Source organism: Notamacropus eugenii, chromosome 3, assembly GCF_028372415.1.
Source record: "Notamacropus eugenii isolate mMacEug1 chromosome 3, mMacEug1.pri_v2, whole genome shotgun sequence".
NCBI lineage: Eukaryota > Metazoa > Chordata > Mammalia > Diprotodontia > Macropodidae > Notamacropus > Notamacropus eugenii.
In genome coordinates this window covers 362,745,730-362,759,339 of record NC_092874.1, presented here as the reverse complement: position 1 = coordinate 362,759,339, position 13,610 = coordinate 362,745,730, and the positions used below count along the sequence as shown (strand labels likewise).

General features: G+C 38.2%; 1 protein-coding gene across 10 annotated transcripts in view; it reads right to left on the bottom strand.

Moving 5' to 3' along the window:
• LOC140496935 (uncharacterized) overlaps positions 1–13,610 on the bottom strand; it is a 325,087-nt gene that overhangs the window by 96,941 nt on the left and 214,536 nt on the right. For 8 of the 10 annotated variants that reach the window (XM_072597351.1, XM_072597350.1, XM_072597349.1 and 5 more), the window contains one exon: positions 5,127–6,219. The exons of the other annotated variants lie outside the window; for them this stretch is intronic. In XM_072597351.1, the coding sequence (XP_072453452.1) occupies positions 5,771–6,219 (449 nt within the window). In that variant the 3' untranslated portion in view covers positions 5,127–5,770. Of the gene's footprint in view, positions 1–5,126; positions 6,220–13,610 lie in introns of those variants that run through there. 10 annotated transcript variants of the gene reach the window in all.

Genomic DNA, 13,610 nt, shown 5'->3' with positions numbered 1-13,610 from the left:
AGAAAATTTAAAAGGTCATTCTTTTTCCCTGAATAAAATTCATAATAATATTAAAACAGCTATGTTTTTCATCAAGGAAGTACTTAAGCAGATAATTTTTATATAAATATATTCCATGCTAGTTCAATAAATTTTTAAATGAGCATAATCTTATTAAGCTACAATTCAGAAAGACCAGAGGGTGGATGGTTATTTACATGTGAACGCAATGAATAAAGACTGAATAAATGAGCCCAGTAATTTATTAGAGGTAACCAACAGAATTTAGGGGATGAATTCTTTTTAGGGGAGAATGAAGTGAGAATTGCTTGCAGAGAAACTAATTTGTGATATATTTTTTTAACATGATAGAATAATCAGAGAGGCAGCATGGCTTAATAGACCAAGGGAAGGCCTTAAAATTAAGACTGACCCTGGCTGTGATCCTGGGCAGGTCACTTAAAGTGTCAATGACTCAGACAATTCTTTAGATTCAAGAAGACAGATTGCAGAAGAATTACTGATTGGCATGAGGAGAGGGAGTTTTCTCACCAGGCTCTCTCCTTACATTTATGAAATCAGAGGAGAAGGAAGGAAAGAGGGAAGGAAGGAAGGAAGGAGGGAAGGAAGGAAGGGAAGATGGAAGGAAGGAAGGAAGGAAGGAAGGAAGGAAGGAAGGAAGGAAGGAAGGAAGGAGGGAGGGAGGGAGGGAGGGAGGGAGGGAGGGAGGGAAGGAAGGAAGGAAGGAAGGAAGGGAGGAAGGAAGGAAGGAAGGAAGGAAGGAAGGGAGGAAGGAAGGAAGGAAGGAGGGAAGGAAGGAAGGAAGGAAGGAAGGGAGGAAGGAAGGAAGGAAGGAGGGAGGGAAGGAAGGAAGGAAGGAAGGAAGGAAGGAAGGAAGGAAGGAAAGAAGGAAGGAGGGAAGGAGGGAAGGAAGCAAGGAAGGAAGGGAAAGGGAAAGAGAAGGAAGAAATGAAAAAAGGAAAGAAGGAAAAGGAAGGGAGAGGAGGAAGGAAAAAGGGAAAGAAAAAGGAGAAAAAAGATCAGTTTTGCACAACTTAATGGCATTTGAGATCCTAAGGACTGTCTGTTGGGAATAAGGATCCAAGTGGGAAAAGAATAAGTCACATTATTCTTTATTCTAGTACGTATGGTTCTGCTAAACTTTGCTAATGACTTATCTTCTGAGGTAAAAAAAAAAAAAAATAGGATGGAACTGGTAGAAATCATTGTGATCCATGCACTGGCTAAGTGTGATGGGATGCAGACCAGCAGATGATGCCAGAGGGTAGGGGGAATGTGTACTGACCCTAACATGCTTGCACACAAGTTCCCATTTCCCTCAGGCTCAAAAACACATTGTCATTCTCCTTATCAAGCCTGGCTGCCACCAGCTGGGGTTCCCTCTCCTTTAACTTCGCTTGGGCAAAAAGCCAGTCTGTTCTCTGTTACATACTGCCTCCCCACGGGGATGGGACCTGTGATTTCATTGATACAGGGAAGCTCTCTCTACCAATGCCAGTCAGCATTGAGAAGTTATAGTTTAGAGAGGTGTCTAGAGAGCATTAAGAGGTGAAGCAAATTTGCCAAGGGGAACAGAGCTGGCATGTGTCAGAGGTAGGAGCTGACCTCCTTTGAGGCCTCCTCTCTATTCCCTATGCTGCACTGCCTTTCTTGGTCTCAAAGGCAAAGGACCTGATTTTACAATTAAACACCCATGGGCTCACTGAGTGACACAGTAGGTGTTGTTTCCCCCCTCACATTACATTTATTTTTCGTTTTAAGGCCATAGAGAACTCAAGTTTTTGATAGGAAACAGGTTCAACAGGTTTCTTCTATTTAAAAATAAATAAATGAAAGACTGAAAACTGTAGTTTGTGTCTATGATATTTCAGTTTTAGTTCTGATCTCCCATCAGCTTTAGTGGCAAAAGAAGGCTCATCTCTTCTTTCTCAGCATGGATGTTTGTTTCTTCAGTGAGTGTAAACAAACAAAGGAAGTTATGTAATTGTCATCATGCTCATGTAATGGTCAAGCCCTATTAAATTCAACCTAACTGAATAAAAATATAGCTGAGAAGAGGAAGCAGCTCTCATCGGAAAAGGAAATTTCTCCAGAGTTATTCCTATTTCTTTCCTTCAAAATAATCCTCTTCAGAGATCATTTCAAGCTACAAAGCATGGTTTAAGGGGAAAGGTTGGCTCCCATACTTGCTAAAAATCTCTTATATTTTTATCTATTCCATTTGAGGACACTTCTGTTCTATAGAACCCATTTAAAAAATATTTGTACATTCCAGTTTAAGTTATATTTAAAATATTTGGGGTGGGGGAGAAATTGTCTTCTTTTAGAGGAACTTTCCCAGGAAGAATCTGGGTTTAGAAATTATGGTAGTTGCAAAATATAGCCACCTTAATCCTAAATACAAAGCAACCCTTCAGGTAGGTGTGAGAAGAAATGTGAGAAAGAGCCTCTGAGCAGGGGTGTGATGGCCAGAGAGGTCATTCCCCATGGAGGAAACCCAGCACAAGTCTGCACTACAAAACAGTGATTTGCTTTTCCCTCTCATTGTAACCACTGATGCAAGAGTGCAGTTTCATCTGTGACTGGTATGGCCAAAGAGGGTATAGCATAGCTAAAACTTGCTTGCAGCAACTGGAAAGATTAAAAATGTTTACATCCAAAGTGGCCATGTTTACAAAACTCTCCAGGCTTCAAAACCAAAATCAGCTGATATGAATGGTAAATATTTTATAGGACTGAATTGGTTCTTGGGTCTTAAGATAAATTTTATTATTTTACCAGAGGTTTGATCAAATAGCAATTGATAAATGAGATAGAAAGCAAATATCCATGCGTAGCTAGGGATTTTCCCCCATTTTCCATATTGCTTCTTTCAATGTGTCTCTTTCATTGTTCAATTGTTATAGAAGTTGTCTAATTCATTTAATGGTTTTCAAAATTGTAAAGACCATTCAATTAAATATTTATTATTGCTATTATTAATTATTTTTACAGAGGCAGCTAGGAGGTAGAGAGGATAGAGCACTGGGCTTGGAGTGAAGAAGACCTGAGTTCAAATTCAGCCTCACATATATTTACTAGCTGTGCAACCCTGGGTCACAGTCACGTACATTCTGTTTCCTTCAGTTTCTTTATGTATGTGATAGGAGTAACAATAGCACCTGCCTCCAGGGGTTGTTATTAGATTCAAAGGACATGACAATTGTAAAGCACCTTAGCACAATGTCTGGCACATATTAAATACAATGATGCCAATGACAACTACGATGAGAATGAGGATGAGGATGATGATACTACTGCTACTTACCTTACCATTAATATGCTAAACTGCAAAGGCAGGTTAGGTAATAGAAAGAGTTTGAGATTGCATCATGAATGGTTTTTTGAGTACCAATTTTAACACTTACTCACTGAGTGAATGTGGGCCAGTCATTTAACTTCATTGAATCTGTTTCCTCATCAGCAAAATGGGGATATTATTTGTTCTAGCTGCCTCAATGTGCTGAGTTTATATTTTTATGAACTAAGACACCAGTGCCATCTGCTGGCACATTTGAGTACTAGCCCCTACGGGCTATACAAGTAAGTAATGGTAAATATCGCATCATGGTCATGAAACAGAAGCAGGGAAGGGGGGAGGGAGACAAGGAGATTATTTTGCATAAGGATTACAACAAAAGGCAGTAGGAGAAATTGAACACTATTCCGATTTTCTAGACTGTGGTATAAAGCAGTCTAGAAAAGACAACTTAGACAAGCTTGGAGGAAAAGGGTAGGAAACTTTGGAGGTGAAATGAGGTTATTGTTGGAGAGGTGACCATGGAAAAGCAATCTTGTCACGGCCAAGTGAGGAAGAAGCTTATCTGGAGTGTGGAGAGGCTTCAGGATTCCACCTCTGGCATGAACTGGGCATATCGTGCCAGGAGTTAATTCTATAAAAGTTACAAAGGGTTGGAAGCAACCACTCAGACGTAAGGGTGATCTGGTTTGTGCCCCCACACTATAGCTGACAGAGCCTGACCCCCAGACTCAAAAGCAAGTATAGGGAGGGTGACAGGCAGAAGAAGTTACAGGAAGATAAGACTCTATGGTAATTATTTCCCTTCTAGGATACAGGGAGCCCTGCAGAGAAAGCAGTTGGGATGGTGGAAGGAAGGGGAATGGACACAGCCGTGATCTCTCACTGCATCCAGAGCCATCGCCAGTTGTCCTGATCTCTGTCTTTCCACTGGACTCAGATGGCTCTGGAGAAGAGAGTGAGGCCAGTGACTTTGCACAGCTCTGCCTCACTTAAATCCAATTTCACTTGCAAGTCAAGACATCCCCTTTCTGAGGTCATTGGTCCTCTTTGAGAACAAAGGACAAACACCAACATTAGGTCAAAGGAACATCAGAAATCTGGGGGATGAAGTATACCCTGTAAATTTCGATGTACTGAGGCAACCTTTCACTGTCTCACAGTCTCAGCTGTCCTAAGTTGGTTATAGTTTTGCTACAACAAATGCAAAATCAGTATTTCTGCCATTAGCAACTATCTCAAATTCCATGAAAGAATGAAGGGCAGTATGGCATAGGGGAAATGAAATTGCTTCAAGGAGTCAACAGACATGAATCTAGTTTCATCTCTGCCACTAACTTTGTGCCCTTGTGCAAATCACTTTTTCTGTTTACACTGTGATTTCCCTATTGTTGAAATGAAAAACTTGCATTAGAAGATTCCTAAACTCCTTTCTAGGTCTTAAATCTATAATCCTAATACCTGTACTGTGGTATTTTCTGGGATGAAAAAAAATAATTAATGTATTTGGCCAGGAACCTTTCTTTAACAAGTTTAAAAATGAGACAAATGGAAAAACACAAAGACCAGTGTTGTTTTGTTTGGTTTTTTAAACTATGTCTTTATGGAATGGCTGGCAAATTAACCATATGTATGTTCTTAATTATTACAGATATAATTATTGCCTTTGGCAAAACAGACAAGACTAGCATCCATATTTTATCTTGATTAAAATTCTTAGAAACTCATGATTTAAATTCTTAGAAAAGATAACATTCAACTAGATTCTTCTGCCTTCAATGAAAAAGAGAAAAATGATTATTTTTTTTAAAAACAAAGACTCAGAAAATACCCTGAAATTTCGACTTTATTTGTCTGTTAACAAAACATCAACTTTAAAGTCTGAACATCCTTAATATCCAATGAGATTTTAGAAATGAAAATATCTAGTTGAAAAACAAATTAGTTACATGTTATAAGCTCCTTTGCTAAATTTTCTTTAATTATATGTAACGAAAGCAGGTACTTCTGAAAGTATTTGCTCCATGTAAAAACATTTTTATTGCATTTGTGTTATTATTTTCAAGTAAGGTAGTATAATCTTTTATCATTTCCAGCAGCATTAAAAGCTGAAGATGATTCTTTTTAACAGTCAAATTAAAAGACAGATGGTAGAAATCTAAGAAACCTCAGTTCATGGAGCCAGAAAAGGCAACTGTGAGGGGTTGTATCTATTTGTTCCAGATTGAGATTCACAGAGGGAGATATACAACCATGTGTTGAAATTACAAAAATGAAAAATTAAAGCAAAATGAACAATCGTCATCATTTTTATACCATTCATATTTCATTTCTTTAGGATTTATCTATATAAAATCTTATCCTTCAAAGTTACTTTTAGACTTGAAATTCATTTTGGTGGGTGAAGTTTACCAGCACCTAGAATGAATATCAAAAGACATACTCCAGGGGTGACTGCATGGGGATCCCTGATTAATCTTGTGAAGCCAGTCTTGTGAATTTTATGCCCTTACTCCTTGAGTTCTTCCCTCGGGGGCGGCTGAGGGTCCTCTCAACAGTTTCTTCCTGAGGCTGCAAGGCGGAGGCTTGAGAACTTTCTGCTTTACTTGAAAAAATGGAATTAACTACCACTTTCTGTTTCGGAGAAGCAAAGAGGGATGTGGATATTTGGGTTGGCATGTCCTCTGTCCATGACATTTTTCTACCTTCCCCTTTCCACTTTGAAAACCTTGAAGAAGGCTCCGTTCCTTTCTCCCTACGTTCCCTTCTTAAAACCTGAAGTTCTGCTACTGCTTGCTCCAGCTCAATCCTCAAGACCTCCATCTCTCTTGCTGCTTTGTCTCGTTGCTCTCCACAGTCTTTGAGGGACTGCTCTAAAGAAAGGAAAAACTCTCTTCCAACCTTCGACAAGACCTCATCACCTCGAGAGAAAGAAAAAGAAGCAGCAGCAGCTACATCATATCAGATATTTCAAGAGCTATGGCTGAGAATTTTTCAGCCTGGTACAATCACCACAAACCCTGGCAGGACAAGCTACACGAAATGTGGTTTTAGTAGAGGAGCTGGAGTGGAACAGAGGCTTTAGGACATTGGCTGTGCACTGTTTCTAAGACTAAGGGAAGGGATTCACAGTAGGATGACAGACAAATGGTAGGTTCCTATTTTAATTGTTAGCCTTGATAACTAGGTCCCAAGCCTGGTTGTTTCTTTGCTGTTAAAGAGCTTCGAGTTTAGGCAGTATCTTCTAAATGCATCACCCTGGGCCAAAATTACAGGAGCTCTTCCCTAGTCATGACTGGGATATCCTACTTGGTATTTGTTACTTTTGGTCATTTGATATTTTAATCTAATTTCCCTTAGTATTACCTTTTAACATTATTCTTCAAAGAATTAAACATTTGAAAATGTTAACAATTGTGTATGTGATAGACATTCTTATGAGGAATTCAGGGTCCACAGTGATTCATAGGAGATATTTTATTTTCGAGTAACATGGGGTATTGGAATATTTTACTTTACTAGCACTATAAAATAGAAATAGTTTCTTCTGATAAGCTAGCAGCTCCAAATCCTCACAATTTTTGCCTTTTTATATATGTGAAATCAAGAAAATGGACATCAAGGATAGCCCTGAAAAATCCTCCCCAAAATACAACATGTAACCTGAGAAGTCTAAGTGGAAAAGAGGAGTAACAGTCCTAACTTCTTTGCTATGGTGATGATTTCATGAGCTGCTTGTATTTATTCACACATATAAGCTTCGGCTTACTTTGGTATTGTTTTGTTCTGTTTTTAGAATCTTCTGACAGGATCACTCTCTTTTTTTCCCTATTAGTTGACTCCCTGAGATGGGATTCCGAAGTGGTAAGTCCTTCCAAGCATGTACTCTAGGGTGATCATCCTAGTTCATGATATCCTAGACATGATTTTGCTTATATGAATTCTCTCTATAGTAAAAATTTATCACACTTTTTTATGTGGGCACATGTTAGAAACAACCTCATAGACAAATACAGTTGGGTCCACTGAACTAGGACAGGCAGAGAATTATTATTAACTTATTAAGATTTCATCACTTGTTAGTAGCTGTGCTGGGCCCTGGGACTTACATAAAAGACAAAAATGAAAATGTCCTTGCCTTTAAATAACTTACAGTTTAATGGAAGGGTTCTTCTTCTACCCTTGTAGATTTTGATTAAGGTGAGAAAACTTCTCCACTAAAGCCCTTTAGCAATGTCTTGGGTGCTCAAAGTTTACGTATACAGAACACAGACTTCGGAAGGTCCTGCCATGCTAGGTCTTGCATATTGATCTAGCAACACACTTGATATCTAACAAGGAGAATCAGCCTAACAAAAAGCTGTGGAGCCCATCGTTAGAATTGAAAGCCAAGAGATGATGTCTTGCTGTGGCTGGAAAAAAAATCCCATCACTTTGTGACCAATTCTGGTTATGAGCTTTTATGACTTCTGAGATTAGCAGTCTCAGTCTCCCATATGCAATGCAAAACAAGCAAAGTGGGGACTTGAATCCTGATTCTGACTCCAAAAGAAGCATTCCTTCCATTATACAATGTTATTGTTAATATTTTACTCAAATTCCCTCATCCTGATTTAAAGTGAATTTCCTCTTAGTGGAAAGAGATGTAATCTTTTCATTATATCCTTTTTTTTGGAAGATTTTAAAAATTTTATTAATTATGTTTAACATTATTTTCTTTTCAAATTTTGAGTTCCAAATCTGTCGCTGCCTCTCATTCCTCCCTCACCCACTAGAAAAGCAAGCATATGATATCATGTATGAATGTGAAATCATGCAAAATATATTTCCATATTAGACATATATTAAAGAAAGAAAAGAGAGAAAAAGAAAAAAATGCAAAGCATATTTCCATATTAGACATATGTTAAAGAAAGAAAAGAGAGAAAAAGAAAAAAAAGCATCTAGGTGGCACAGAGGATAGAGTGCTGGGCCTAGAAGCAGGATGATTCTTCTTCCTAAATTCAAATCTAGCCTCAGATGCCAGCTGTGTGACCTGGGCAAGTCACTTAACTCTGTTTACCGCAGCTTTCTCATCTATAAAATGAACTAAAGAAGAAAATGGCAAACCATTCCAGTATCTTTGCCAAGAAAACCTCAAAAAGGGCCACAATGGGAAAGACATGATTACAACACAACAGAACAAAAAAAAAAAAAAGCAAAAAAAATAAATAACTAAAGTGAGAAACTCAGAGTTCATCAGTTCTCTCTCCGGTAGTGGATATCATTTTTCATCATAAGTCCTTTGGAATTATCTTGGATTGTTGTATTGATCAGCGTAGCAAAGTCTTTCACAGTTGATCATCATTACAATACAGCTGTTACTCTGTACACAATTATCATGGTTCTACTTCATTTTGCATCAGTTCATATAGGTTTTGCCATGTTTTTTCTATAATGCCTTTCCCACCCCAGTCATTCCTCACTCCATCACAATCATATGCCACAACCTGTTCAGCCATTCACCCAAATGATGAGCATTCCCCCTTCATTGTTCAGTTCTTTGTCACCACAAAAAGAGCTGTTATAAATATTTCTGTACATCCTGACTGTGGATCTTTGATGTTTGAATTGTTTCTTTCTGGCTGCTTATAACATCTTCTTGACCTGTGAGCTCTGAAATTTGGCTATAATATTCCTAGGAGTTTTCTTTTTGGTGTCTTTTTCAGGCACGGTCTTTCTGTGGTAATTAATAGTTGCTAAGATACAAAAGATGAAGCAGACACATTTTTGTAAACATATATATTCACTGTGAAGGGCATCAGAGTGAAAACGTGATTTGTGGATATGGATTTTTCTCCATGGCTTTGCCTAAACCTACAGGTCCAAAGGTGTTGTTTTGGCCACAGGAAACAGGGAAACAGTGTTAAATACTGAACTGCCAAGGAAGAACACCTTCAGACTGTGAGTTATCATTCATCTACCACCTACTCCTATTATGCTAGTGCTCTCCCATTATCCTTTACTCTCCCTATTTCTGTAACTCAACATAAGAACAAATAATCCACAATCCTTACCTCTTATTTTCTGATCTCATTCTCCCCAACCCTATCCAACTCATATCCTACTCCAACTATGCCCTTCCTTTCAACTGTGCCCTGTGGAATTCTTGTTTCATAGTGAACAAACTTCCCTTCATTCTGCAACCGTTTCACTCACACTTACCCTTTTGCTCTACTGCTGCTCATCTCTCAGCAAACCTCAGCTCAGAATTATTTCCACATCTACTTCCTTCCCTTCTTACTTTTGCAATGTAGCAAGGCAGTCCTTTTATTCCTCCCTAATTCCAGATCTCACTACCCCCAAATACTATTCCAAACCTCTCAAGTTTCCCATATTTCCAAGAAAATTGGGGCCATTTCTTATGAGATCCCTCTTCTCTTCACTTCAAAACCTCTAGACATCACCCCCCACTCTCTCCTCCTTTCCCCCTGACAATGAGGTGACCCTTCTCCTTGCCTAGAATCACACCTCTTCATGTGCCTTGCCCTTGATCTCACCCCCTGCCATCATTTCTATCTTCTCCAGTCGATCATCGCCTTCAGTCATTTCCTTCCCCATCCCCCAAATTTAACCTCTCCATAGCTATTGCTTCCTTTCCTAATTCTCTCCCAGGTTTGTAACCTTGGTGTCATCCTCAACTACTCATTCTCTCTTGTTCCTAAGGATTTAGAGAATTGGAAAACCTTATCTTTTTATTTCTATGTCTTGCATCCAACCCCTTCTTTCTTCTCATGTAGTTAGCTATCATTTTAGTTCAGGTACTCATTATTTCTCACTCTGAGTATTACAATAGCCTCCTAAATGGTTTTCCTACCTCAAGTTTCTCCCCACTCCAGACCATCCCACAAAAGACTACCAAAATGACTGGGCAAATCTAACCATATTATTCCACTGCTCAATAAACTCTAGTAACTCCAATTGCCTGTAGGATAAAATATAAATCCATCTGCTTTGCTTTTAAAGTCCTTCACAACCTTACATTAGCTTATCTTTCCAGCCTCATTATTAATTACTTCTCTTTCTGCATTCTACGGTCCAATCAAACTGGAATTCTCTTTCTTCCTTATACAAGACATTATATCTCCCATCTCTGTGCCCTTGCTCTCACCATCCCCTCATGCCTGGAATGCACTTTTTCCCTCACCTTTACTTCACAGCATCCTTCTCTTCCTCCAGGTAACACCTCCTACACAAAGCCTTCCCTGATTCTCCCCAGCTGCTAATGCTGCCCCTTTCTCTAATAATCTTGTGTTTATTCTGTATATACTTATACACATACTTGTCATCTCCCCATTAGGATTTATCATCCTTGAGAGTAGAGATGATTTGATTCTTCGTATACCTAGCTACTAGCATTGTGTCTAGCGCATGATGGCCTCATAATAAATGCTTACTGATTGACTGATAACTTCTCTGTAATTATTATTTACTTCCCCCTGTAAGCTTGAGTGCTAACTGTAGCTCATTGGTGTCATCTACAGCAGATCAAGATATTTATGCCCCTCCACCCCTTCCCTCCTTATTTCATAAACTTTCTCCCAATCCCTGAATCAAACTGAGAAGGACCTAGAACAGGGTCCAGCCATTAGACCTGGCTCCCTGAAGCTCAGGAAGGCTTAGCTTCTCTATTTTCCTACTCCTGAGAAGCAATGCCCCATTTTTCCAAACATTCTATAAGATGGATAAAACAAAGGGCACTGCTTCTTCAGGGTAAAATAACAAAAATGTTAAGAAACTACAATAATTATACCCACCCAGGAATATTTATGGTTTTACTTTCATTACATAATAACTTGGGGGGAGAGGGGAGGACAGATGGAATGGATGACAACTGTGCTTCAAAAATATCAACCAGTTATTCAAAAAACCTTTAATTTTCATATACTTTGTACACATGGCATCACATATTTGGAGGAAGAAAGCACCTTCAAGATTACCTAATGTAAGATTACCCTCATCTTAATAATGAGGAAATTAAGGTTCCCAAAAGTTAAGTAGAAGATGGACTTGAACCGGAGTCTGACTCTAAATTGAGTGCTCACACATAACTACAACCATGTCACCAGACCTAACGAATCCTTTAAAAGGCTCCTGGTAACTAACTGTTATTGCAGTTTGGCTTGATTTTTATTTTTATAAAATGAAAATCAAAAGGAAGACTATCAAAGGAGGTAAGAAACATGAAAGAAGAAACAAAGGGTAACAGATCAAGTTATATGTTGTTAAACTAAATGGAAAATGTAGTTTAGATGCTTAAATTTCCCATCTGCGACAGCACAATGCACAGCAGACATTCTAATCACAAGGCTACTATTAAAAAACAAATAAAGCCAAGAGGTATTGACATAGGAAGCAACCAACAATAGCACTACTGGAGAACAAAGGTAACAAAGAAAACAAACTTCTTGATTCCTTTTCAGATACAGGAAATGTTGATAAGGCTTAAGATTAGATTATTAAAGAAAAGGGTCAGTTTATTAGATAGGGGTTCAATATGTCTTTAGAAAAACCATTTGGAAGCTGAGCCAAAATGGTAGAGTACAGGCAGCAATCTAGCTGAACTCTCCCAATATTCTCTTTCAAACAATTTTAAAATTTTTAAATCAAAATTCAATCAAAACCAAAAACCAAATTTTGGAGTGGCAGAGTCAATAAAATATTAGAGTGAGACTTTTCCCAGCTTAAAACAACTTAGGAGGTCAGTACATGAGGTCTGTGACACCAGGGTGGGAACCAGCCTGGAGTACAACAGCACCACCAGCTGTGGGCCTAAGGATTTGACCTAGAAAGCTACTACAGTGGCAGGGAAGATCAAGACATAAACTCAGAAGAATACAATAATGTGAAAACATCTACAACCAAAGCCTCAAAAATATTAATTGGACCCAAGCCCAACTAGAATTCCTGGAAGAGTTAAAGAAAGAGATGAGAATAATACAGGAAAAGCTGGGAAAAGAAATGAGAAGGATGCAAGAAAACTCTTAAAACAGAGTTAAAATCCGGATAAAAGAGGCACAAAAAATACTGAAGAAAAGAACTCTTTAAAAAGTAAAATTGACCAAATGGAAGAGGTACAAAAATTCACTGAAGAATTCCTTGTAAAGCAGAATTGACCAAATGGAAAAAGAGCTGAAAAAGCTCACTAAAGAAAATCATTCCTTAATAATGAGAATTAGGCAAGTGGAAGCTAGTGACTCTGTGAAGCATCAAAAACAATGAAACAAAATCAAAAGAATGAAAAAAACAGAAGAAAATGTGAAGTATCTCATTAGAAAAACAATCGACCCAGAAAATGGATTAAGGAGAGGCAATTTAAGAATAATTGGACTATCTGAAAGCTATGATCAGAAAGAGCCTAGTCATCCCAATTCAGATAAATTATAAAGGAAAATGACCCTGAAAGATTAGATCCAAAGACAAAAAAAAAGGAATCAAAAGAATCCACTGATCATTTCCCAAAAAAAGACAGCAAAATGAAAAACTCCTAGGAATATTATAGCTAAATTCCAGAACTCCTGGGTCAAAGAGGAAATACTTCAAGCAACCAGAAAGAAACAACTCAAATATCCAAAAGTCACAGTTAGGATTACACAAGATTTAATTGCTTCCATGTTAAAGGACTAGCGGGCTTAGAATTTGTTATTCTGGAAAACAAAGGAGCTAGATTCCATATAAGTAAGCCTACCTGACTATCATCCTTTAGGGGGAAAATGGATTTTTTTATTAAATAGAGGACTTCCAAACATTGCTGATGAAAAGAACATAGTTGAATAGAAAATTATATATTCAAACACAAGACTCAAGTGAAACATAAAAAGGTTAATATGAATGAGTAAACATTGGAGATACAATAAAGTTAGTTTCTACTTCAATATGGGAAGATGATATACATAACTCCCAAGAACTTTATCATTATTAGGACAGTTAGAAGGAATCTACATAGACAGGGGGCACAGGTGTGAGTTGATTATATTGGGGTGATCTCAAAAGAAAAAAGGATGCACTAGAAGAAGAAAGCGAGAGGCAGAATGGGGAGCTTTTTCTCGCATAAAAGAGACATGCAAGAAAGAGCTATTTTATAGGGAAGGGGGAAATGGGCAGTGTGGGCAGTGCTTGAACGTCACTCTCATCAGGTTCAAAAAGTGAAGAACATATACACTCACTCAGTTGGATACAGAAATCTTACTCAACAGCGAAATAGTAGAGGAAAAAAATTAGAGATGGGGGCAGGGTAGAGAGCACAAAGGAGGAGGATAAAAAAGAGGACAGA